At 42.2% G+C, this 25,625-nt stretch overlaps 1 protein-coding gene and 2 long non-coding RNA genes across 4 annotated transcripts in view; 1 reads left to right on the top strand and 2 right to left on the bottom strand.

Annotated features, from left to right (window-relative positions):
* LOC309844734 overlaps positions 1–23,175 on the bottom strand; it is a 134,085-nt gene extending 110,910 nt beyond the window's left edge. Inside the window, exon 1 of the long non-coding RNA XR_014300851.1 lies at positions 22,591–23,175. This is a non-coding gene — a long non-coding RNA (uncharacterized lncRNA). The remainder of the gene's footprint in view (positions 1–22,590) is intronic.
* LOC309844731 lies at positions 857–3,146 on the bottom strand. Its single transcript, XR_014300848.1, has 2 exons — positions 2,264–3,146; positions 857–2,107 (listed from the first exon to the last, which is right to left on the bottom strand). It is a non-coding gene; the product is annotated as an uncharacterized lncRNA (long non-coding RNA).
* Positions 23,176–23,206: 31 nt separating the features above from the next.
* The window catches only part of RSBN1L (round spermatid basic protein 1 like), a 66,163-nt gene continuing 63,744 nt past the window's right edge, over positions 23,207–25,625 (top strand). For both annotated transcript variants that reach the window (XM_082691858.1, XM_082691857.1), the window contains exon 1: positions 23,207–23,826. In XM_082691858.1, coding sequence (XP_082547984.1) covers positions 23,256–23,826 — 571 coding nt within the window. In that variant the 5' untranslated portion in view covers positions 23,207–23,255. The remainder of the gene's footprint in view (positions 23,827–25,625) is intronic.

Genomic DNA, 25,625 nt, shown 5'->3' with positions numbered 1-25,625 from the left:
TTCGATTAATTTGCTAGAGTGGCTCACACGAGGAGAAACATTACTTACTGGATCACTGGTTTATTTTAAATGGATAGGACACCTCCAAGGAGCTCTGATTCTTGACTTCCCTTATGTCAGTTCCATAGGACCTCCCTAGAAGACACCTGACAAGTTACTGATCAATTCAGTTAATGCAGAATTCTGTTGATTATATCACAAAAGGGCCCAGATCCAAGTTGTAAAATCAGGCAACACCCGCAGATGTGCACTATCTTTGAGGATACCACCCCTCCCCCCACCAGCTCTGGTGATAGAACAATTCGTTGCAGGGTTTCACAGGGCAAAGTCCTGTCAGGTCATTGTAAGGAGGCTGTTAACAAGATCAAACAAAGTCCCAGACAGCACCCGTGTCTGTTGGGCCTAAACAGATCAGTGATAAAGCAAGTATCACTACTGCTGAGATCCAGGTTAAGAGTGTTTACAGAGTAGTTCACTGTACTAATCCCTTCATTTTTAATAATAAAAAGTGGTGGGGCACCTGGGTGGCTCAGTGGGTTAAGCCTCTGCCTTCAGCTCAGGTCATGATCTCAGGGTCCTGGGATCGAGCCCCCCAACAGGCTCTCCGTTCAGCAGGGAGCTTGCTTCCTCCTCTTTCTCTCTCTACCTGCCTCTCTGCCTACTTGTGATCTCTCTGTCAAATAAATAAAATCTTTAAAAACAAAGAACAACAACAACAAAAAAACAACTTTGGATCTGCTAAAACATTTCAACGAGCAGCTGGTGAAACCATTCCTTGCCATGCCATATGAAAGAGAATTTTCTCAGTAATATACATCAATACATAATATACAATAATATACATCAGACTAAATTAAAAAGTCTAATGTAAGTTTTATTTTAAATATCAATATTTATAATGTTAGAAATTATATCCTCAGTAAATATTTAAACTCATGGTAAAAATTTGGGGATGTCAACTTAAAATTGTATAAAAAGGTGTACAGTTTTTCCACATTCTCTTGGGGTCATGATTTTTTGAGGGTCATTGTTTTAACCCAACCATTTCTGCCTCCGCAGGGCACAGAGAGTGAGTGCTCCATTCTGGGCATCAAAGGGGATGAACAACTAATAGGGGGGGAGGTAGGCAGATTGAGAACTGAGCTGGGGATCTGTGATGCCCCTGTGTGATGTGGTCACATGAGTACCCTCTCCTGGTCGCTGCACCTGGTGCTCCTGTCCTTTGATATAACTCAACACTAGTTAACACAGAATGAGGCAGCCAATGAAGCCTAGGGACCTTCAACATCCAACTGAATCATTCCCAAATGACCAGAGCAGTTCAGTTCTGCATCAAGACTGACAAAGTCAGAGCCTCCTGGGGACATCATGGCTTTCTGCTTTCTCTTTGCCCCCCTTTCCCTTCCCCATTGCCTTTCAGCCTCTTAGAGAGAGCAAGGGCATTGCTGTGTTCTCCCAATTTCACCCACATTTAAAGTGAATGTTGACTACCAAGTAAGGGAGTTGTTAAACCTGTCTGCCAGAAATAGAGAATGTGGTGGAAAGACATTTTTCCACCCCTCGGAAGGTGTATGCACATCTTCTCAGGTAGATCTCATGGGACCAGGGACTTGGTTTACAGCAAAAAGACGCTCAGCTTCTCTGTCATTTCACACTCTCATTCTGAGGAATGATCTCAAGCAGTAATGCAACACAACTCATTGCTGTGCAGAGTGCCTAATTTTATTTTTTGGAGGGGCTTCTCCCACCCTGTTGATTTTATTTTGATCACCTCCATTTGTGTTCTGTGTTCCACATTAGGATCCGAGTAGGTCTCTCTGCAGTTGGCCATTTCCCCACAGCCAGGATCCTAGATGCAGACTGTGTGAGGTCTCAGAAGCTTGCTCTGTAGGGGTTGTTTGCATGGTCGTCTTGGAGTGGTGTTGCTCCATAGCGTCTGCTGGGTCTGGCCTGGCTGCTTTTGGCTCTCAGCCTAGGGCAACGGCTGAAACTTGTGGGTCCTTCTTGCCCTCTTCTTTCTTCTGGAAGTGGTTATAACTTTAGGAGAGTATTTTTTTCTTGAACTCATGTGAAATGATCTTTTTACCTTCTTGTAGATCTTTAGCACCTGGTAAGGCAACAAGGTGAGCCCAGAGGGCACTGAGTTGGGAGGAGGGAATGGAGGCTGGGTGGAAAGTGGAGGGCTAAGGAGGAGAGGGAGATTATTTGGGGGGGGGGATAAGATAAAAGGGGGAGAAGAGAAGCTTGGGCAGAATCATCTGACCTTGCTAGCGCCTCTTGATCTGGACCGAGACTGGTTCTTCCTCTTCCTCCACCGCTTGGTGTTTGTGGTTTGTGACTCCCATGATTTCTCTACCACTTTTGCCATGTTGCAGCTTCTCTGGTGTCTACTCCAGGAGTCCTGTCCTCTGTATATATACCTCTCCAGAGACACTGAGGGTTCACGCCCTCTCAGCTTTGTTTGGTCAGCAGGGCGCTCACCACAGCCAATGGTGGCCCCAGGGAGCTTAGACATCACAAAGGACCACTCCCAAGGGGTGGGAAGGCAAGGGCTAAGATACTCTAGCTGGAAAAGGCAAGGGCTAAGGAGCCTTCATACTCCAACCTACCACTCCTCTTTGTCTCTCCCAGGTGGATTCTGGTTGTACACATGACAGAGAAGGGTGCTTTCCCCAAGTCATTCCCCATGGTTCATTAGACTGGCTCCCACTCTTTACTGTTACCTAGTAATTTTGAAATCAGCCAGAATGAGGTATGGCAGCCTGCTATGAAGAACCTTGGTGTTCTTCAAAGAATTAGGGCACAGTGTTGGAGGCACAATGTCCTTCACTGCCTGGTCAGACAAGAAGGCTGTGAAATGTCAGGGCCAGGGAGTGTGTGTGCATGTGTGTGCACTAGATGACTCATTCATAGAAAAAAGATTAAAGTTATGAAGTAAGATTAAATTTAGGAATACATTTATATTTACATATATTATATAAGATTATCTTTTGGAGATCAGGTGGAAATCTTTGGAAGAACATCTTCAAAGGAGCAAGAAATTTAACTTCAAGTTGTGGGGATGGTGGAGAATCAGAGAACAGAAGTAGAAGCTCACTTCTGAACCAGGGCCCACTCTTCTCCCCATCTGTACCTGGCCTCTCTACAAACAGAGACGGAGAGTAGATGAGTAGTTAACTAGGGCTGGCAGAAGAGTAGGGGAAATAAGGAGTTACTGCTGATGGGTGTATGGTTTCTACCTGGGGTGATGAAAAAGTTCTGAAATCAGATTGTGGTAGCAGTCGCACAACTTTGTGAATATGCTAAAAACCACTGAATCAAAAAATACTGGGGTGTGATTTAGTTATATTAAAATATGATTGTGGGTGGCTCAGTTGTTAAGTGTCTGCCTTTGGCTTAGGTCATGATCTCAGGGTCCTGGGATCGAGCCCCATATTGGGCTCATTGCTCGGCAGGAGGCCTGCTTCTCCCTCTCCCACTCCCCTGCTGTGTTCCCTCTCTCGCTGTCTCTTTCTGTCAAATAAATAAATGAAATCTTTTAAAAAATAAAATAAAATAAAATATGATCGTAACTACACAGAGAGCAGAAACCAGGTAAGGGCTAAAGCTCTAAACCTCAAATGGATACCTGACACTATGAAATTTGTTTGTTTTTAAGCTTTCATTTATTTGACATAGAGAGCATGTGCAAGCAGGGGAAGCAGGAAAGGGAGAGGGAGAAGCAGGCTCTCTGCTGAGCAAAGCGCCCAATGCAGGGCTCTCCATCCCAGGACCCTGGGATCATGACCTGAGCCAAAGGCAGACGCTTAACCACCTGAGCCACCCAGGTGGCCCAGAGTCTATGAAATCTGGAAGACACAGGAAAGGATCAGATGAACTAGGCCTTTATTTTTTCCATGGGGAGAGGTGGCATTTCAGGAAGAAAAAAAAAAATAAAAACAACAAAAAACAAGCAGTCTTTTGTGAAAATCTGGGAGGAGAAGAGGTAAAAGATGAAGACTGTGAAAGGAAGGAAGAGAGGGAGGGAGAAATAAGGCAAGAAGAATCAAGTCAGAAAACGAGGAAATGCCCACAGGATCACTGTCTTACAGCTTAAGTCATGAGACCTCTGTCATCTGTTCGCATGCTTATCTGTAAGGAACTGAAGTAGATAGACCAGGGCTGATCCTTTTCCCAAACTGGTGCCTATTCTGCCCCACCCCCCAATTTGGCAAGAGTGAGCTCTACTGGCACCTTCACTGAAGACTACTGGGCAGTAAGAAGTACCTGTCTGCCCACAGCTGATGACCCAGTTGAAAGGCAACTGTGAAGGAGAAAAGGAACAGAGCCTGCTATGTGAACTACAGACTCAGGTTAAAGATAACAGAATCCTGGGACACCTGGGTGGCTCAGTCGTTAGGTATCTGCCTTCAGCTCGTGTCTTGATCCTGGTGTCCTGGGATTGAAACCCATATTGAGCTCCATATCGGGCTCCCTGCTCAGTGGGGAGCCTACTTCTCCCTCTCCAGCTCCCCTGTGCTTGTGTTCCTTCTCTTGCTATCTCTCTCTGCCATAAATAGATAAAATCTTTTAAATAATATATTTAAAAAAATAGATAACAGAATCTCATTCTTCACAGGCAAGAATAAACAGTTTTGCACCTCTCTTGTCACTACCACTGTGAGGTAAATTAAAAGTAAAATAAAGAATGTAAGATTGAATAGACCGTATAGTTGCAATGTACTAAAAAGACATAATAAGATTAGGATCCAATAAAAAATACCAAAATAGTGGTATTTTCATGGTTATTTCTACCGAGTCACAATTCCCTTATTAGATCTTAATTCCCTAGAAAGCCGGGTGATTACTACTAAAATAGGTACTTAGTAAATAATCTGGTGACTTGCAGGAATGAATAAATGTATAAAAAAATGGATCAGTGGGTTTGTGTTAGTGTGGTACAATTATAGATGTTTACTTTTCTCTCTTTTCCAAATGTGATATGCTTGTACAAATGATTATACATGTTGTGTTACTGTTTCTGGTACAAGCTGGCTCACTAACGGTGCATATTTAGCCCTTCTCCTTTGAGGAGGCCCCAATACAATGATAATAAAAGAATTTCTTATTTTTTAAAAAAGATTTTATTTACTTATTTAAGAGAGACAGCATGCACACACAGAGGGTGTGGCAGAGCAGAGGGAAAAGGATGAGCAGATTCCCTACTGGGCACAGAGCCCAACCCATGTCTCCATCCCACAACCTTGAGATCATGACCTGAGCTGAAACCAAGAGTCAGACACCTTACTGAATGTGCCACCCAGGGGCCCCTAAAGGAATTTTTTTAAAATGGTGTAAGACTACATGAAGAGTATGGCACAGAACTTATATTTCTAGAAGAGAGGAACAGCTCCTGAAGAAAGAGAGCAAGAGACAGTATAGTACAGAATATGCTGAGGGAGAAACAGCCAAAGGACAGCCGCTCTGCTCTGCAGAGGTCAGGAGTGCCTCAGGATTGGGAAGGATCAGGTCCTATCAAAGTCAAGGCAGTGAGAAGATGGGTATCCTAGAACTCAAAGTAGGTAACTTTCTACCAGTTCTGTAAGTGACTTAAGAATGGAGAGGGGGAAGAGAAGGGGGCAGTGATCTGCTTTTCAATTATTTTGGCTAGGGGCACCTGGGTGGCTCAGTGGGTTAAAGCCTTTGCCTTCAGCTCAGGTCATGATCCCAGGGTCCTGGGATCGAGCCCCACATCGAGCTCTCTGCTCAGCAGGGAGCCTGCTTCCTCCTCTCTCTCTCTGCCTACTTGTGATCTCTGTCTGTCAAATAAATAATAAAATCTTTAAAAAAAATCAATTATTTTGGCTATTCTTCTTCTTTTCTTTTTTTTTAAATTTTATTTATTTATTTGACAGACAGAGATCACAAGTAGGCAGAGAGGCAGGCAGAGAGAGAGGAAGGAAAGCAGGCTCCCCACTGAGCAGAGAGCCCGATGCAGGGCTCGATCCTAGACTCTGGGATCATGACCTGAGCCGAAAGCAGAAGCTTCAACCCACTGAGCCACCCAGGTGCCCCGGATGGGTCCTTATAAATGTGGTTCCACTACTGGAAAGCTATGCCAAGCACAAGCTCTATGATCAGAGGTCAGCAGCATATTTATTATTCTCTCCTACATAAATTTCTTCTCATTCTGCTAGCAAATTTCAGTGAATATTGAAAATATATCCACAAAATATAGAACTTCCAGACTAGATGTAAGAAAAAAGATTTAAAACATTAAGGTATGCTTTTACAAATGGCCAGTCCTCTATGATGGGTAAACTGTTAATGCAGTTATAGCATATTGGGGTTCCACAAAGAAGTTTAAGAAAGGGTTCTATTACTTTAAAAAGTCCAACAGCTATTTGTCTAAAGGATGACAGAGCTATTACAAATACATCTGAATTTTCAGAAAAGTATTAGTACTTCAAAATGCTTTAGTTGACTTGCATAAATAAGACCAGAAATGATCAAATATTTCATACCCTACAAAGACCTAAAATAACAAAAATATACAAAAGTATTTATATATGTTAATTGTATTAATATGTAAATATATTTTGTTTATAAACACAATAATTTATTAATATGTTAATTAATATATTACTGACCTGGTTTTATATTAATATATTAGTTAATATTAAGTAATATACTAATTAATGCACTGCTGACTTCTGGATTTTGCAGACCCACACACAGGTTGCAAAGACATACATTGAGTTTAAGGTGTGGCCTTGAACACTGTCTCAGTTATACTACTTTGGAAACTCAGGCACATAACTAACGTGTAACTTGTACAAAAAGACTGCTTGTCTTTAGCACTTGAAGATTAAGATAGCCAGAATAATACATGCATTGGCTACAGTCCTCCCTGCACCGATGATCAGCCTATTCACAGCTATGAATTCTGTTGGTAGGGCCCTATTTCTGATTTTGGCTCCACTTCTGCCTAATGGGGTTCTTATATGTTTTTTTTTTTTTTTCAAAGATTTTATTTATTTATTTGACAGACAGAGATCACAAGTAGGCAGAGAGGCATTCAGAGAGAGGAGTAAGCAGGCTCCCCGCTGAGCAGAGAGCCCGATGCGGGGCTCGATCCCAGGACCCTGGGATCATGACCTGAGCCGAAAGCAGAGGCCTTAACCCACTGAGCCACCCAGGCGCCCCTGCCTAATGGGGTTCTTAAACATAAATTTTTCCCCCTAAAACTGTTGCTTATCACCACCCTGTTTTGAACTAAAGGTCAAATATTTCCCAGTTCCTTCTTCCTCTAACAAAAACTACACCAAACACAAATGTGAACAGATGGTTTTCCAACTATACTGGGTTTAAGAAATAAAGTACTGAGAAGCTAAGAAATCTCTTTAAGTTAAAATAAATTATTAAATACAGAGACTACATAAAGACAGGACATATGTAATGTGGACTCTTAAACATAAACCAACTCTTCGGGGCGCCTGGGTGGCTCAGTTGGTTGGACGACTGCCTTCAGCTCAGGTCATGATCCTGGAGTCCCAGGATCGAGTCCCACATCAGGCTCCCAGCTCCATGGGAAGTCTGCTTCTCCCTCTGACCTTCTCCTTGCTCATGCTCTCTCTCACTGTCTCTCTCTCAAATAAATAAATAAATAATCTTTAAAAAAAAATACTCTAGGGCGCCTGGGTGGCTCAGTGGGTTAAGCCGCTGCCTTCGGCTCAGGTCATGATCTCAGGGTCCTGGGTTCGAGTCCCGCATCGGGCTCTCTGCTCGGCGGGGAGCCTGCTTCCTCCTCTTTCTCTCTGCCTGCCTCTCTGCCTACTTGTGATCTCTCTCTGTCAAATAAATGAATAGAATCTTTAAAAAAAAAAAATACTCTAAAAAATTAAAAAAAAAAAAAAATAAACCAACTCTTCAATGGCTCTCATTCTGTAACTGGGGTCTCCAAACTTTCTGACCATGCACCATGTATTAGTTTTCAAAGGCTGCCATAACAAAGTACCACAAACTGGATGGCTTTAACAACAGAAAAGCATCTCACGATTTTGGAGGCTAGAATCCATGACCATGGTATCAGCATGAATGGTTCCTTCAGACGGCTGTGAGAGAAAGATCTGTTTTATGCTTCTCCCACAGCTTCTGAGGGTACGTTGGCCATCTTGGACTTCCTTGATTTGTAGAAGCATTAATCCAATCTCTGCCTTCATTTTCATATGTCATATGCTCTATTTTATAAGGACACCAATTGTATTGGATTAGGGGCCCATACTACTCTGGTGTGATCTCATCTTAACTACCTACATCTGCAAGGACCCTATTTCTAAATAATGTCATATTCTGAGGGATGCCTGCGTGGCTCAGTCATTAAGCATCTGCCTTTGGTTCAGGTCATGATCCCAGAATCCTGGGATGGAGCCCCGCATTGGGCTCCCTGCTCAGCAGGAAGCCTGCTCTCCCTTTCCCATTGACTCTGCTTGTGTTCCCTCTCTGTCAAATAAATAACTAAAATCTTAAAAAAAAAAAAAAAAAAGTTGGGTGCCTGGGTGGCTCAGTGGGTTAAGCCGCTGCCTTCGGCTCAGGTCATGATCTCAGGGTCCTGGGATGGAGTCCCACATCGGGCTCTCTGCTCAGCGGAGAGCCTGCTTCCCTTCCTCTCTCTCTGCCTGCCTCTCTGCCCAACTTGTGATCTCTCTCTGTCAAATAAATAAATAAAATCTTTAAAAAAAAAAAAGTCATATTCTGAGAGACTAGGGGTTAGAACTTCAACATGAATTGTGGAAGGACAAAATTCAACCCATAACACACCATAATACGTGTGTGTATTTACTTATTCATAAATTATTTACGTCCACTACTGCATTAGGAATTACATACATAATAACCAGTTTAATTTGAAAATAAAAAGATAAGGCAAAGGTAAATATATAAATGGTAATATTTTCTTTCTGAACCCTGACAGATTAAGTCTTGCAGCCTCTCTGGCTTACACATAACTCACCCATCTCACGGATAAAATCAAGCTCTTTGGCTTAACACACCCAACCCTCTGCCCTCTGATACTTTACCTGCCTCGTCTCCTGTCACCCCCAACGTATCTGGCATTCCAACCTGTCTGAACTATTTGCAGATTCCCACATGTGCAAGGCTCATTCTCGGTTCAACGACTCTGCACATGCTGTTTCCTATTTCTGGAATGCCCTCATTCTCTTTGCTTCCTGTAAACGCACAGTGAACTCCCAATCATTTTCTAAAACTCAGCTCAAATGTCATTTCCTTTGGGAAGCTTTCACTGAGTGTTCTGGGTAGGATGAAGGACCTTGGTGCATAGAGAACCTTGTTCCTGTCTCTATCATGGCAAATCTCTGTTCACCTACACGTGGTAGGCTGTGCTGGCATTTGATCATTTTGACCTAAAAAAACCAAAGCAAATTCATGCGGTTCAACTTAACATTTCACCTGATAACAAGTCTACTGAGAGCAGGAACTGTGTTTTATTCATATTTATATTTCCAGTGGCTAAAATGGAGTTTGGCACAAAGTGCTTAATACATGCTTCTTGAAATAAAGGAAAGTCTTACTTTAACACCACGAACAGTCCTCTTTCAAGATTTTCCTTTTTGAGAGTGGGTTAAGTATTGACTTGATCCCTCCTATAAGTATAAACATTGGTTTACATTTCATTGGCTTTAGTTTAACAGTATTTTAAACCATTTCCCCCTCCTTTGGCATCTATATGTGTGGCAAATATCTCTTCAAAATAGACTTTTAACTTTTAAAAATAGAGTAAAAGAAAGAAGCAGCTACCTAAATACTATTTTACAACCAATGTCAAAGTATTTAATGATTTTACTTTCAAAGTATTTTTATGCTTTCAAATTAAAAAAAGTCATAAATAGGAATATAAATTAGACAGCTAAACAAAGACATTAGTTCTGTAAAGTGAATATGACACTTTAAATTCCAACAGTTTTTTTTTTCAACAGTTTTTTAGTGAGAGCAAAAATAAATCTAATTTCAGAATTTCAAATTTTTCCTATTATTATTTGGTTTGCAAAAAGCTGTAAGGGGTGCCTGGGTGGCTCAGCCTGTTAAGCATCTGACTCTTGGTTTCAGCTCAGGTCATGATCTCTGGGTCATGAGATCAGCTCTGCAGTGAGCTCTGTGCTGGTCCTGGAGCCTGCTTGGACTCTCATCCTTCCCCATCCCTCTCTCTAAATGAATAATAATAATAATAAAGCTGTGATAACTGGAATGGGTGTTTAAGTATCACATAGATAGTCAAAAGGTAAACGAGTCTTACATGACAGGCAGAACTATTCAGCAAAAGTCAGGAAGCAGTACATGGTGAAACCATGAGCAATTAGCAGGAAGTGAAACACAGTTACATGAACATTTTTCACTCTTCCTCATTAAAGCCCTTAAGTTAGTAATAAGATGTGTTCACTGACTCTTCAGCATGCTAAGGTAGTCGCAAACACCTTTCACAATCTGGCCTTAGCCCATTTGAGAAGCTCCTTTCCTTTTATGATAGTTCATGTCCTTTATACTTGATGTTATACAGAGAGTATCACATTTAACATATGGCTCCTTATCTTCTTCCAAATGTTCCTTCCTCAGCCTCAAAAGTCCTTCTCCATCTTCTTTGTCTACTAATCTTTAATCGGCTTGAATATTATCTTCTCCAGGATGCTCTTTTCTGTTTCTCCAGCTAGAGCTGTTAATCTACCTTTCCTATCTTCCACATACATAGTTCATGCTACCACTGCATTATTTTAACCACACTGCTAGAATTTACCGGTTATGCCTCTCTCTCTCTCTCTTTTTTTTTTTTTTAGATTTTATTTATTTATTTGACAGAGAGAGAGAGATCACAAGTAGGCAGAGAGGCAGGCAGAGAGAAAGGGCGAAGCAGGCTCCCTGTTGAGCAGAGAGCCCGATGCAGGGTTCGATCCCAGGACCCTGAGATCATGACCTGAGCCGAAGGCAGAGGCTTAACCCACTGAGCCACCCAGGTGCCCCTCTTTTTTTTTTTTTTTTTTTTTTTTAATTTAGAGGCAGAGAGAGAGAGACAGTGAGAGAGAGAGAGCACATGAGTGGTGGGAGGAGAAGGGAGAAGTAGGAGAGGGACAAGCAAACTCTGCCCTGAGCACAGAGCCCCATGTGAGGGTCGGTCTCATGACCCTAAGATCAAGAACTGAGCCGAAATCAAGAGTCTGACGCCACCCAGGCGCCCCTGTTATGTCTGTTTTCTTAATTATATTGTCATGCTATGCTAGCTACACAGAGATACTCAATACTGTTTGTTGTATGAATAAATGAGTAACAAATGAGACGACAGTCTTGAATAACGAAGCATCAATGAAAGGCTTATTGGAAATGTATCTTGTGACTAGAAAGGAAGGTTTGCTACATGACGACAGGGACCATGTCTGCCTTGTCTACTGCTGTGTTCCAGAACTTAGCCTACTGTCTGGGATCATGCTTAGTAAGTATTTGCTAACTCAGGGTGCCTGGCAATTCAATCTGAGGTTGTGAGCTTGAGCCCCACATTGGGTATAGAAATTACTGAAATAAATAAAAACTTAAAAAAAATAAGCATTTGCTAACTGAACACAATGTACACGGAAAATAAGAAAAAATGGACTAATAATTATTTGAAAATAAACTGAAAAAGAGAATCCATAAAACGTAGTAAAAGAAGTACCTCTAGTTTAAGTGGTAGTAAACCAAGGAATAAAGAAACTGTAGAAAATAATATCAATGATCAGCAAAAAAACCCTTTTAAAAAAATTATTAAACACATCATCATAAACATGAGAGATTATTCTGGGGGGCAGAAGAGGCAATGTGAGTTGATATAAGTAGGATTTATAGTTTTACTTATAGAGGGATAAAAGATATTATTAGTATGCCAATAGAAAAAATGATGTCCTTCATATCTTCAAACAAATCTGTATCATTTGCCACTAATATATTTGTCCTTTTCTGTTTAATACCTCTAACTGAAGTATCAGAAGTAGTACTGAATCTCAGCTAAGTTATTTATTCATTTATGAGTACCACACATTATGACCATATACCTGTTGTTTACATTGGTGTTGCATTATTTTGGGCTTATTTTCCTGTGATCATCACTGAAGCACTTCCCTTGGTATTTAGAACTCTAATACCTGTGCCTCTGTATTGACAGTTCACCGTGAATAGGTTGAAGAGACTGAACGTCCATACTCCTCACACTTCTGACCTAGACCAAGGTGATGAACAAGGGACACTGCTAGTATTTGTGAACTTGGGTGGCAAGATTAAGCCTTAAGGCAAACTCCACCCAAGTTACAACAACTTTACAAAAAGAGAGTTTCTCCTCTTTGGCACTTGGACTTGTACATCTATGTTGGCAAGGTTGAATATGGCAAACTTTGATCCCAGGTTTTGTGCCTTGGTATTCAAGGTTTCCAGGGACCAGATCTATACCTTCCTTTTTCTGTCTGCTTTATCTAACAGATGTAAAACTCCCAGTAACAATAATAAAGAACTTAGAATTTTTCACGCATTAAAATTAAATATAGGCGAAGATCAGGATTCAAATCCTAAGAATAGGAATTACAGAGGCATCTGGCTGGCTCAGCTGGTGGAGCCTGCCAGTCATGGTCTTGTAGTTGTGAGTTCAAGCCCCATGTTGGGTGTGGAGATTAGTTAAAAATAAAATCTTAAAAAAAAAAAAAGAACAGGCATTACAAATGTAAGCAGATTTAATTATAGCTTGAGTTAGATTTGAAAGTTAACTTCAGAAGCAGTGATTTATTTGATGGTTCTTTTTTTTTTTTTTTTTTTATTTGATGGTTCTTTAGCTGTTTAATGTTACATCTATTTTTCAATCAAAGATAATAAATACTTATACATCTGAGGAAAGAGGAGCCAGCATGTGAATCTAAGGCAAGATATGTATTATTTCATGGCCCTGTAAATAAATTATACAGGGGCGCCCGGGTGGCTCAGTGGGTTAAGCCTCTGCCTTCAGCTCAGGTTATGATCTCAGGGTCCTGGGATCGAGCCCCACAGCTGAGTAGGGACCCTGCTTCCCCCGTGCTCTCTCTCTGTGTGCTGCTCTGCCTACTTGTGATCTCTCTGTGTCAAATAAATAAATAAAATCTTTTAAAAATAAATAAATAAATAATACAGAAGAGCTTTTCAAAGTAAAATCTGTGAAACTAAAATAATGAAAAGATAACTTCGTGATAGTCGTAGCTTTATAATTTCCTGGCTCTAGGTGCAGTATTTGCACAAAACTGTTTTCTTCTAACTGTGGGTCCACCCCCTCACCCTTCGAATCTGTGAGACCTGCTTCAGGATGTTGAGGTTACCCAGAGTTTTTCTGGGCATCTGAATTATAAAGTGTCTCTGGAAGCTGAGGCCACTGTGTCTATAGGCGTATAGTGGGAGAGTGGGATACTCTCCCAATCTCACTCCTTTCCCTAGAAGTAATCTTGGCCTATTCTTTTCTTCCCCTAGAAGTAATCTCTGGCCTATTCAAAAGCACCAGTGCCCTAAGAAATACTGCATCTTTCTGGAATGCCTATTTTCTGAATATAGCAATTAAATGAACTGAAACTTCTAAAAAGGCCCAGTGAATGTTTGAATTTAAAATTTTGATCTTTAGACTTCTGCTTCCCCTTGCAAGATAGGACATATTAGAAAGAAAACTGGTTTGAGGTTCAGAATGAATGTGGAATTCCAATTCAGTTTTGAAAAGTGCCTTGGAGGGGCGCCTGGGTGGCTCAGTGGGTTAAAGCCTCTGCCTTCGGCTCAGGTCATGATCCCAGCCAGGGTCCTGGGATCGAGCCCCACATCGGGCTCTCTGCTCAGCAGGGAACCTGCTTCCTCCTCTCTCTCTGCCTGCCTCTCTGCCTCCTTGTGATCTCTGTCAAATAAATAAATAAAATCTTTAAAAAAAAAAAAAAAGTGCCTTGGAAAACTTTTCAAAGCATGGGATGAAGTGAAATGTCCACAAACATGAGGCTTATATAAGGCACTCAGTAAATACTGTATTTCTACCCACAGTGGTAGTCTGATGGTGTGGCTGAAACTATGAAGCAGAGAACAGTTATTCTGGAGGCAAAGTGCTCCTGTTCAAGAAGAAAGGAAAGGGTATGTGGTAAAGAAAGTTCACAAATTGGGTACAGATTGGTTTTTCAATCCAGACATTCTATGAGTTTATCATTTTTTTTTATACCTCTTTGCCACACCTAGGTTTCAAGGTTATAATATACTTTACCCTCTATTAGTTAAAATAGCTCCTTCTTCCTAGAGAACTCAAGAGAACAAAATATGATTTTCTTTTTAGAGCTTTACAACATTGAATAAAGCTCCTGCCATACATTTTATAGGCTTCCTATCCCGTTCTAAAATGATCTGATGTTGGGGTGCCTGGGTGGCTCAGTGGGTTAAAGCCTCTGCCTTCGGCTCGGGTCATGATCCCAGGGTCCTGGGATTGAGCCCTGCATCGGGCTCTCTGCTCAGTGGGGAGCCTGCTTCTTCCTCTCTCTGCCGGCCTCTCTGCCTACTTGTGATCTCTGTCTGTTAAATAAATAAAATCTTACAAAAACGATAATAATAAAAAAAAATGATCTGATGTCCTTCCATATAAAAGTTCTGGCAACAAAATTAACTCCAAAAGAGACATTTATGGATGTTTTCTATTTACTCTATTCGGCTCCCTATATTCATATCTTCTTTCTGCTTTGTGGTTCCTCCTGGCTCTTTAATGAAGCCTTTAAACTGTGGGCCACTCCCTCCCTTGCAATTTTCAACTTCTTTCCCCTACTTTGCTCTCCTTCTGCTAAACTTGAGTATACACTCAAGCTGGAAAGAAGATTGTGGTTGAGCAAGTAGTTGGCTCATATTTATTGGAAAACTGTATTACTAGTTAAGAGGTGAGAATTCAACTCACCTAAAGTGTTGAATCAAAAAAAAAAAAAAAAAAGTATCTATAGGCTGAGAGTTTTCAATCTTGACTAGTTATTGCCCTTTCTTTTTTTCCTTTATCCAAGTTCCAGGCAGTAGAGAAAGAGGGAAGGGAAAATAGGCCAAGTGCCTCTTCCCACCCCTAAAGGAGCTTCCTGAAAACCTTACCCTAAGACTCCCACCACATCACTGGCATCTTCAAGAGTAAGGGAGGTGGGGTAGGCTATTTTTTTTTTTTTAATTTAAACTAGGCACATAGCAAACTAAATGAAATAAAGGTTCAGACAGTAAGGAAGAAGGGGGGCAAACATACACTAGCCATCTCTGCCAAAGACATGTTGCATGTGAGGTGTTTTTGACATAAATGTGGAAGATGCAGAGTAGTCACGTCGCAAACATAGAGGAGCAGTCAGCTTTAGAAGTGTCCATTGGGGAGCTGTTACTATAAAACAATCTATTAAAGTTATGGCATTTTTGAGGTTGACCAGGAAAAAGAATAATGTGAGGCAGAAAAAAGGGTCCTTGAATTGAAACTTGAGGTTTTTTCCTTTTTCAAGATTTTATTTATTTATTTAACAGAGATCACAAGTAGGCAGAGAGGCAAGGAGAGAGAGAGGGGCAAGCAGGCTCCCTACCTAGCAGAGCCCGATGCGGGCTTGATCCCAGGACCCTGGGATCATGACCTGAGCTGAAGGCAGAGGCTTTAACCCACTGAGCCACCCGGGAGCCCTGAAACTTGAGGGTTTCTACCATTTAATAATGCTTGAGGAGAGGAGAAACCTATAAAATATTGTGAGAAGAAACTGTATGATAAATCTGAAATGTTTTTTGAGACATCCAATTGGCAGTTGAATTTAACAGATAATTCTCTCCCAGTCACCCCCTTTGTTTACATGCTGTCTATGGCTGCTTTTCTGCAACTAGCAGTAGTTGCTAGGAAGACCATGTGGTCTGCAAAGCCTAAAATATTTACTACCTGATCCTTTAAAATCAAGTTTGCTGGCCCCCGTACTAGATGTAGACTAAATTAGAACTGACAACACACTAGCTAAAAAGGTCAGGCTTTCCCAAAGCGCAGAACCACCCTTTATAAGCCATAACTCAAGTCAGAAATATACATAAAGATAAGCCGGTCAATGTGGTAGAGGCAGGACTTTGAGATGTCTGAACCAGATGGGTAAAAGAGATGTCTTTAAGGTTCATACAGGGTTTTATAGAGCACAAGGACCTTTATCCAAGGGTGTCAGGAACATGGACAAGGCCAGGGGATAGTGTATTTGTAGAGTGAAATAGAGTGAAAATGTAGTTCAGCTCAGGAATATTGGACGTCATCATGTATAGAGAAAGCAGATTCTAAGACTTGTAGAGGTCAGCTCAAAGCACTGCTAACAAACATTTATTATGGATGGAAGTCTAAGTTGACCCCCGAACAATGCAGTGTGTAGTCAAAAATCTGCATACAACCTTTGACTCCCCCAAAACTTAATTACTAATAGTCTACTGTTGACTAGAAGCCTTAACGCTAACAGTCAACTAACACATACTTTGTATATTGTATGTATTATATATTGTATTCTTATAAAAAAGTAAGCTATAAAAAAGAAACTTATGAAGAAAATCCTAAGATAGAGAAAATACATTTATAGTATTTCACCGTATTTATGGGGAAAAAATCCACATATGAGTGGACCCACACAGTTGACACCTGTGTTGCTCAAGGACCATTTTTATTTACTTAGCATCTATTCCAGCAACTGACAAAGGTAGGGCTGTGGATTAACAAACAAACAAAACCCTCCAAAGGTACCTGACCTAAACTGAGCTATTGTTTTCTAGATCAGAAGTCAGACTGGGTTACATGACCCACAGATAAGTTTTGTTTGGCTTACACAGCTTCTTAGGAAACTTCCATTAAAAAAAATCTAGAGAGTTAGCAGGTTGGTCCCCTTCATTTTCATATAAAACAATCAGCTAGAGCTGAGAAGCAAATGTATCTTGTAGGTAAAGCAAGTATTCCCAGTTTTCCGGTCATCACCACTTCCTATTATATTACATTTATCCTGCCTTATTTTATTACTTGTTAGCCTTTCAAGACCATTTGGCATTCCTGTTTGTAACTGTGGGTCCCCGTCTTACTGTAAATATTACAAACCTGCACTTTATATACTTCTTTTCAACATGCATTTATTGAGCAGTGATCATATACCAAATATGGGGCACATAAATATAAACAGTATTATCCCTGCTGTAGAGGAGCTCACAGGCTAGAAGCAGAGACCAGTGTGTTAAATGATCCTATGCAGAATGATGATGGCACAAAGGCATGACTAGATTTTGATTGAGAAGTCAGGAGCACAACACAAGGGAGATTTTTGAACTAAATCTTGAAGGTTAAGTAGACTTTAGTATTATATTCCAGGCAGAGAACAGAGAATGCACACAGCGACACAGAGTACAACTCTTTTGGGAATTACAATGGTTCAGAATGGATGAAAGAGACGGAAGCTGTAGGAAAGTGAGAAAGATAGGAGTGCTGGGGTTATATATCAAGAATGGCTTATATCTACACCAAAAGTGTGACTTTTATTCCACATGCAAAAGGGAACTACTGAAGAGACTGAAGCATAGTCAGGTTTACATTTTAGAAATACAATTCTGGTAGCAGCATGGAGGACAGTTCAGAAGATGGAAGACTGAAGGCAGAGAGACCAGTCAGTAAGGAAATAAATCATCGACAAAGCTCAAGCGACCTGAGACCTGAGGCGTGAAGGCAGGAAGCAGCAGCAAGAATGAAGAGAAACTGACTAGAGATAGTAACTAATTGAATGTGGAGGCTGAGGGAAAAAAAGAAGTCAAAGAAGATTACCAGTTTGTAGCTTGAACGATAAGGAATGTAGCAGATGACACATGGGAGGATGGGCATGGGTGGCATGAACTGAGGTGCTTGTGGTTACATCCACCTGGCATCTGGAAAAGAGTCAATAATCAGGTGCAAGGTTAAGGCAGGAGGGAATGTGGGAAGAGTCAGCATTCATGAGCTATCAGAAGACACTGTGATGCATAATATCACACAGAAGGGTGCAAAGTGAGATCAAGAGCAGTGACATACACCTAAGAATCATTGACACTTAAATCGAAAAAAAGCAGCAATGCTCAGGAGCCGGGATACAAAGAGCAAGTAGAGGGGTTACCAGGAGCATAGAGGTGAAGAAAATTAGTTTGAGGAATTGCGACTCTAGCAAGTATTTGGTACCAGTTACATACCATAGGCTCTAGGTCTGATAGTGAAGAAAGTACAGAAAGGATAGATTAGTGTAGGGCTGTCAGATATGTTGAGAAAATTAAGAAGGGACATCCGGTTAAATTTGAATTTCTTTCTTAAAAGATTTTATTTATTTGAGAGAGAAAGCACAAAGTGTGGGCGGGGAGGGGGTAAAGGGACAGAGGGAATGGGAGAAGCAGGCTCCCTGCTGAGCAGGGCTTGATCCCAGGACCCCAAGGATCATGACCTGAGCTGAAGGCAGATGCTTAACCAACTGAGCCACCCGAAAGCCCCTAAATTTGAATTTCAAATAAACAAAGAAAAAAAAATATATATATATAAATGTAAATAGTTATTTTAGTATAAATATGTCCCAAATACTGTATGGGACTTATACTAAAAATTTATTCATTGTTTATATGATATTCAAATTTAACTGGGAATCCTATATTTTATTTGGCAATCATAATTAGGTGAAAAAGAAAGATCTAGCGCCTGCAGTTCTCCTTAGGTCAAAGGACAAGGGCATGGTATAGAGGGGTAAGGACCCTGAATATTAAAACATTGTAGTTTAGGATTTCAGAGATGGAAGGGCAATGAAAAGGATCAAGGAAGGTCCACTACAATTTGTGACTGAAATGGAATGGAAATTCAACTCCAAGAAGAAACAGAGGCAAAAATATTGCACAGCTCATTAGCATGGACACTGAGGTTAAAATGTTGGCTGAAGAGTAGAGGGGATGAACTTGAAAAAAGTATCAAAGTCTTCATTAAGTGTGGCAAAATCATCAGGAAGTCGGTGGAGGATGGTACAGCCATACTACAAAAATCTGATAGAAGGGAGGGCTTTTGGCATGATATTGAAAGAGTAATAATAATTTGAAATTCAGTGATGTAGAATTGGGGAAGTGATCCCCAGCTTAGTGAGAACAACTTTCAAATGTATAGACTGTCCTCTGAGTTTCAAACAAGATCGAGAAGCAGAATATATAGTAGTATGTTTCCAAAAGAGCTGTCGTTATTGAAAAGGGAATAGAAAGGCAGAGATTATCAATGAGCTGACAACAACCAAAAGTGAAAGAAATGGGGATAAAGAGAGCAGGAACAGACAAGATATGAATCTAGTCTTGATGGGGAAGAAAAGGTAGGCTTTTCTAAACAACTGAGACTTGGCTTGAGCTGAGATCCAAAGGATGTGATTTTTTCATAGGCACCTCATGTTCATCAGGTCCAATGTCAAGCAGTAGCCCAAACTTGTCACTCTTCCCCAATGTTTCCTAGTGCAGTGAATGATACAACTGCCCATCAAGGCATGCGGGTTAGAAATATAGGAGGCATTCATGGTATCTGCCTCCATTATGCAAACCATCATATAAGCATCAGGTAAAGAGAAAAGCATTTCAGGTAGTGGAAACAATCCATGCAATATTCTCCCCCCACCCCAAGATTTTATTTATTTATTTATTTGACAGAGAGATAGGAGAACACAAGTAGGCAGAGCACGAGACAGAAGGAGAGGGAGAAGCAGGCACTCTGCTGAGCAGGGAGCCTTATGCAGGGCTCCATCCCAGGATGCTGGGATCATGACCTCAGTGGAAGGCAGCTACTTAACCCACTGAGCCACCCAGGCATCCCAATATGTGCAATATTCTTTTTTTTTTTTTTTAAAGATTTAATTTATTTATTTGACAGCAAGAGATCACAGTAGACAGAGGCAGGCAGAGAGAGAGGAAAGCAGGTTCCCTGCTGAGCAGAGAGCCCGATGCGGTACTCGATCCCAGAACCCTGAGATCATGACCTGAGCCGAAGGCAGTGGCTTAACCTACTGAGCCACCCAGGTGCCCCCCAATATGTGCAATATTCTTATGCTGAAAGATAGCACAGTGCAATCTAGACACTAAAGAGCTTTCACCTTGATACAGCAGAAGAGACTAGGGTGGCTCAGTGGGTTAAGCCTCTGCTATCAGCTCAGGTCATGATCCCAGGGTTCTGGGATTGAGCCCCGCATCGGGCTCTGCTCAGGAGGGAGGAGGGAGCCTGCTTCCCCCGCTCTCTCTGCCTGCCTCTCTGCCTACTTGTGCTCTCTGTCTGTCAAATAAATAAAATGTTAAAAAAAAAAAAAAAGAAGAGACTAGTTCATGATGCGTCAAGTAGGTCATATTAAGGATTTGTGCTTTATTCTTAGAGCAAGGAAAGCTACTGGCATGTCTGAAGCTAGGGAAGTGATATGATCATATTTAGGTTTTTAGGTTTTTAAGAAGAACATTCTGGGTAGAATGAAGAACAGATTTGAGAAAACAAGAATATAAAGAAATGACAAAAAAAAAAAAGCCAGTGTAGTCATCCTGGGGAGAAGAGATAGTACTTTGAATAGGGTGCCAACAATGGGCATGGATACAAGTGGATGGTTTTAGTGGTAGCAGAGATGAAGCCAACAGGAATTGGTGATAGTGGTGGGAATTCTCTCCTAGTTCAAAGTCAGGAGGACTGACCTAATTGAAAGGGGATGGCTGATTACTCAGGAGAGAAAACAGATCATCAAGCACTGATAACGGATAAACGAATTGCCCTCAGACCTTGAAGGATCTTCCTCTTATTGCAAAGAGCAAGAAGTCTATGAGATCAAGGGGACAAGTCTGCCTAGATCAGAGGGCGGAGGGCTGCTGATTACACATCAGTATTTGCAAGAAGGGGTGTGGACATAAGCTTGGACACTTAGGTGCTTAGGTGCGTGCACGCATGGTCCCTTCTGGTGTGGTGGGTGAAGAAGCTGGGAATAGGAAGAGAACAGGGCCTGGCTAAGAACACTGGAAGTCTGAGAATTATAAATTTAAACCTGGCCTTCCAGATCATTATTTCAGTCAAGGTGGTAGAGCAGAATGCATTTAAAAATTTTTTTAAAGATTTTTTTTTAAAAAGATTTTATTTATTTATTGGACAGAGATCAATAGGTAGAGAGGCAGGCAGAGAGGAGGAAGCGGGATCCCTGCTGAGCAGAGAGCCGGATGCGGGGCTCGATCCCAAGACCCTGAAACCATGACCTGAGCCGAAGGCAGAGGCTTAACCCCCACTGAGTCACCCAGATGCCCCCCAATTTTTTTCTCCTAAGTAATCTCTACACCCAATGTGGAACTCAAACTCACAACCTCGAGATCAAGAGTCACATGCTCCATTGACTGAGCCCACCAGGTGCCCCAAAATACATTTTTTATAATTTTATAGTAGTCTGTTATCTTGATTTAGAACTTAAAGATTTGGGCTCACATGGTATGTGAGCCTCCAAACCATACTCTTGCCCAGGCTCTGCAAATTAAGAGTTAGGACTGATAAGGGTGTTTAACAGTATAGAGGACTATATATAGTGCAAGCAGAAACAAATTCATGAGGATGAGAGTACACTTTAGCTGGGGCCTTACCAAATTGGGACTTTCCAGGCTTCTATGTGAGAGATGAAAAAATAAATGGTGCAAGTTTCCAGGTACTGTATTAATATATATGAGACACATTTATGTATCTGGAAGGTCAACAATTAAGAGGCTATTTTAATTCTAATGGTTTCAGTGTGATTCTGGAAAGCTCCTTGGATATGGCAGAAGTTAAGAGCATGTGAGAGACCTTGGTGGTCATGTAACTGAATTTATTAAAATAAAACAGAGGTTCTGACAGATGAAACACTGTGACTGAGGTTACAAAGCCAGTTACTAGTCAGTGATTTCCAGCCCCATCCTCTGTCCTCTCTTCCAACAATGCTACTTTTCATGAAGACCCATGCTGACTTTCACTTTTCATCGGTATGTATTAAAGGTAAATACTTTCATTCCTTTAAAAATTTGAGGCATCTAAAAAAAAGTCTATCATTAAATTTTGACTCCAAAGTATTCTAAACAAACAGAAAAGGGAAAACAAAAAATTCCAACATCCTGAGGTAACAAGAATTGGTAATCCTGGAGGACAGTTACTTTTTAACTGTTTTCCAGAAAGTTACAGGAAACATAGGGCTCCTTTTAGAACTTAGAATATTCTCCGACTGCTCATTTCCTTATGTGGCTACTTTTTATTCTTACATCTATCTCTTTGACTTGTTAATCTTATGTGAGACCTGAGCTGAATTAAAATCATGCTTCATGCTTTGGTTGCAACCTGTTACTGTAACCCACCGCGCCCCCCAATTCCTCATTTCCTAAGCTAGAAATGAAAATACACGCTTACAAAACATCGAACATTCAGGGCGCTAACCACTATTTTACCTTCTAAAAAATCCTTCTTTTCAAACATCAATAAATATCGCCAATGGATTTTTCTCAGCAAGTCTCAGTTATAATAATTGCAATAAAATTTAAAGTTTAAAAGAAAAATTCTCCAAGGAGTCTTACCTCAAGTTTAGAAGTAATCCGAAAATTCTGGGTTTGCAGGAAGTTCTCTCCCTTAAAGCATTGGAGTTGACGATTTTAGCAACAGTAACAAATCTTGTCAGGACACCAAATGATTTTTAGTACCTCCCGTCCAGTAACTGTTGCCTTTCAGAAGGAAGGACTGAATTCCGCATAAAAATTTTCTCCTCTGACTGAGCATCAGCGAAATTCGGCTTTCTGCGCGCGAAGAGACGGGGAGGGACCAAAAGGACCCCGGGGGGAGAAAAGGAAGAGAAGGTGATACATGAAAAAGTCTAACTACAGATGAGCGCGCCTGGGTGGGGGCAGGTTTGAGGGTCCGGAGTTGGGGGTTCATTCCGGACACTCCCGGGGCACCAGAGTTCACACTGGCGACTAGTGAAAGACCCTCCCCTCAGAGCTTGCTCCGCCACTAACCGCGCCCCGCGGAGCTTTGACCTCCAAAACTGGTCCGCTTGGCGATACCGCCTCTTCGGCTCCAGATTGACGCCTTTGGTTGGTTCTCAGAGGGATCCCTCAGCAAGGCTCATCCAATAGAGAGCTCTGCCGATGGCCGGGCCGCTCCACCCCTCCCCCGCCCCTCGCTGAGGGCCCGCCCCTGCCCCGCGCCCGGGAGCGGAGGAGAGTAAATACAACAGGAGCGCAAAATGGCGGACCCGCCGAGCCCGGTGGACGGCGCTGCTGCCGCCGCCGCAGCCGCTGTCGCCTCGGAGAAAGAACCGTTTGGCAAATTGCAGCCCTCCTTCCGGGACCCACCGGGTCCTCTGTCGGCCAAGAAGGTCCGTACTGAGGAGAAGAAGGCGCCACGGAGACTGAACGGAGAGGGGGGCAGCGGCGGGAACAGCAGGCAGCTGCAGCCGCTGGCGGCACCTTCGCCTCAGAGCTATGGCAGCCCCGCGTCTTGGAGCTTTCCCGGGCTGTCTGCTGTCCCCTCCTCGTCCTCTGCTCGGAGCAGTTTTTCTTTTTCCGCTGGCTCGGCGGTCCCTTCCTCAGCCTCCGCTTCCTCGTCTCAGCCGGTGCCGCGCAAACTGCTGGTCCCTCCTACGCTGCTGCACGCTCAGCCTCACCATCTCTTGCTGCCGGCCGCCGCCTCCTCGGCCAACGCCAAGCCGCGGCGACCTAAGGAGAAGCGAGAGAAGGAAAGGAGGAGGCACGGCCTCGGCGGGGCAGGCGGGGCCGCCCGGGAGGAGAACGGGGACGTGAAGCCGCTGCCGCGAGGTGGGTACCGGAGCTGGGAGGGGGAGGGGAGGGCGCCCCGGGTCCCCGCCACCTCCTCGCGCCCGCGGGGCCCGGGCAGGGGGAGCGCGGGGGCCGCGGGCGCCAGCCTGGAGGGGGCGGGAGGCGTCCCGTTCTCAGCAGGCGATTTTGCAGTCCCCTTGGGGACAGGAAATGGAGCCTGTAATTTCGGTTACAGCGAGGGGAATGGCCGAAACTCTTTATTTTTTATATTGTTTCTATCTCTCAGTTAATGCGCTGCAAGATTTATAGAATATGGTCTAGAGTACCCGCCTAGGTGTGCTGGGCTTCGGAGGGAGATGGGGGGAAATGGGATCGCCAAGGGTTTGGTCTTCTAAAAGGTGCTTGATTCATTATTAGACGGTTTAGAGGTGATCACAGAACTCGTATTTGTGACACAGGCTCCAACGCCAGAAAATCCTGTCAAAAAAAGGGGTGTGGAGAGCCTTGGCGTCAGCTGGAAGCTACCAGAGGCCTGAGCTTTCATCCCTATTAGGGAAATGAGGTAGAGTGCAGGGCCCGAAGTGTGTGTGCTGTTTCGTAAGGTACCTGTCCTGCAGCCTCCTCCTCATCGTTTCGTATTCTCAAGTGTTCTGAGTGGTCCTGTTTGGAATACCACCACCCTTCAGAAAGAATTTTCAGCCATATTCTTTTTTCCTGCAGCAAATTATAAAATCAGGAGCGTTGACGTTTTTTGGCCAGATCAAGTGACGGCAAAATGTTTTAGCATCAGAAAATGGCAAATTCGTAAGCGTCCTTTTCAGACAGGTCTAGGTAGTTCTCTTTTAAACTGTAGGCTAGCTGTGTAGTTTGCAGAAAGTATTTATTTAAAATAGATCGTCCTATTTATTTAGTTATTGATACACGGTGATCTGACGGTGGTACAACATGGAGAGTGGTTGAAAATTAGATATTGATGTGACCAAAAGCCTAAGGCACGTGATGACCTTTAGTATAAATATACACTGAGAATGTATTATGAGAGTATTTTTGGTTTTGAGGAAAAATGACATGTCAAGGAGTTTTAGTATTGCTGTTCTAACTGCAGCTTAAATCGTGAATAATTCTCTATATGTTTGAATTAGAATGGCTGTTTTTACAATTTTTTAAAATACTACACAGGAGCATATAGTTAGCAGGGTTACTTCTTCCCTGCTGGTTGCGGGTAGAAAAGCTTGGACAACTAAGCATAGCCACCAGGTACTCCGGCACAGGGAAAAGTTCTCTCAGTTTTAGAGTTTTGCTTCTAGGAAAGTGGTTTTGAGGATGGAACTTACACTACTTTTAGACTGGAATTTTAGGTGGTAAGTTATTTTAAAGCTATTTTGTCATGATGCTCACCTTTAAAAGTTAAAAGTGCCCGAAAGTCTGTGCGTTTGCAGCTTGGTATTAGTCTTATTTGTGATGTGTGAGCCACGTATTTGTTCTTCCAAGTTCTTTGAATGAGGAAGTGAATGCGGGGTGTAACATTGTCAGGGTAGGAATGACTGAAAGGAAATAAGCATTCTTTCACAAGTCTAACTTAAAATGTGGAGCATAAAGATGGCCCTTAATGTGAAATGGCTGTTCAAGAGAGATTTCTCCAGTTTTTAAAATTTCATTTAGAATCCTCCTTTCGAAGGCTCCAGCTTATCTTACAAAGCCTTAATATGAGGAGTGATAGCTTCTACGTTAGGATGTGGGGAACGTGTTTTTCCGTGACCTCTGTAGGATGCTTTTGATTAGTGACTAGATACAAAAACCCTTGTAGGATTTCCTTTTTTTTTTGAGAGAGAAATGCT

This window comes from Mustela nivalis, assembly GCF_964662115.1.
Source record: "Mustela nivalis genome assembly, chromosome: 12".
Classification (NCBI taxonomy): domain Eukaryota; kingdom Metazoa; phylum Chordata; class Mammalia; order Carnivora; family Mustelidae; genus Mustela; species Mustela nivalis.
Note: the sequence above shows the minus strand (reverse complement) of the source record. Positions and strands in the feature narration are given on the sequence as shown.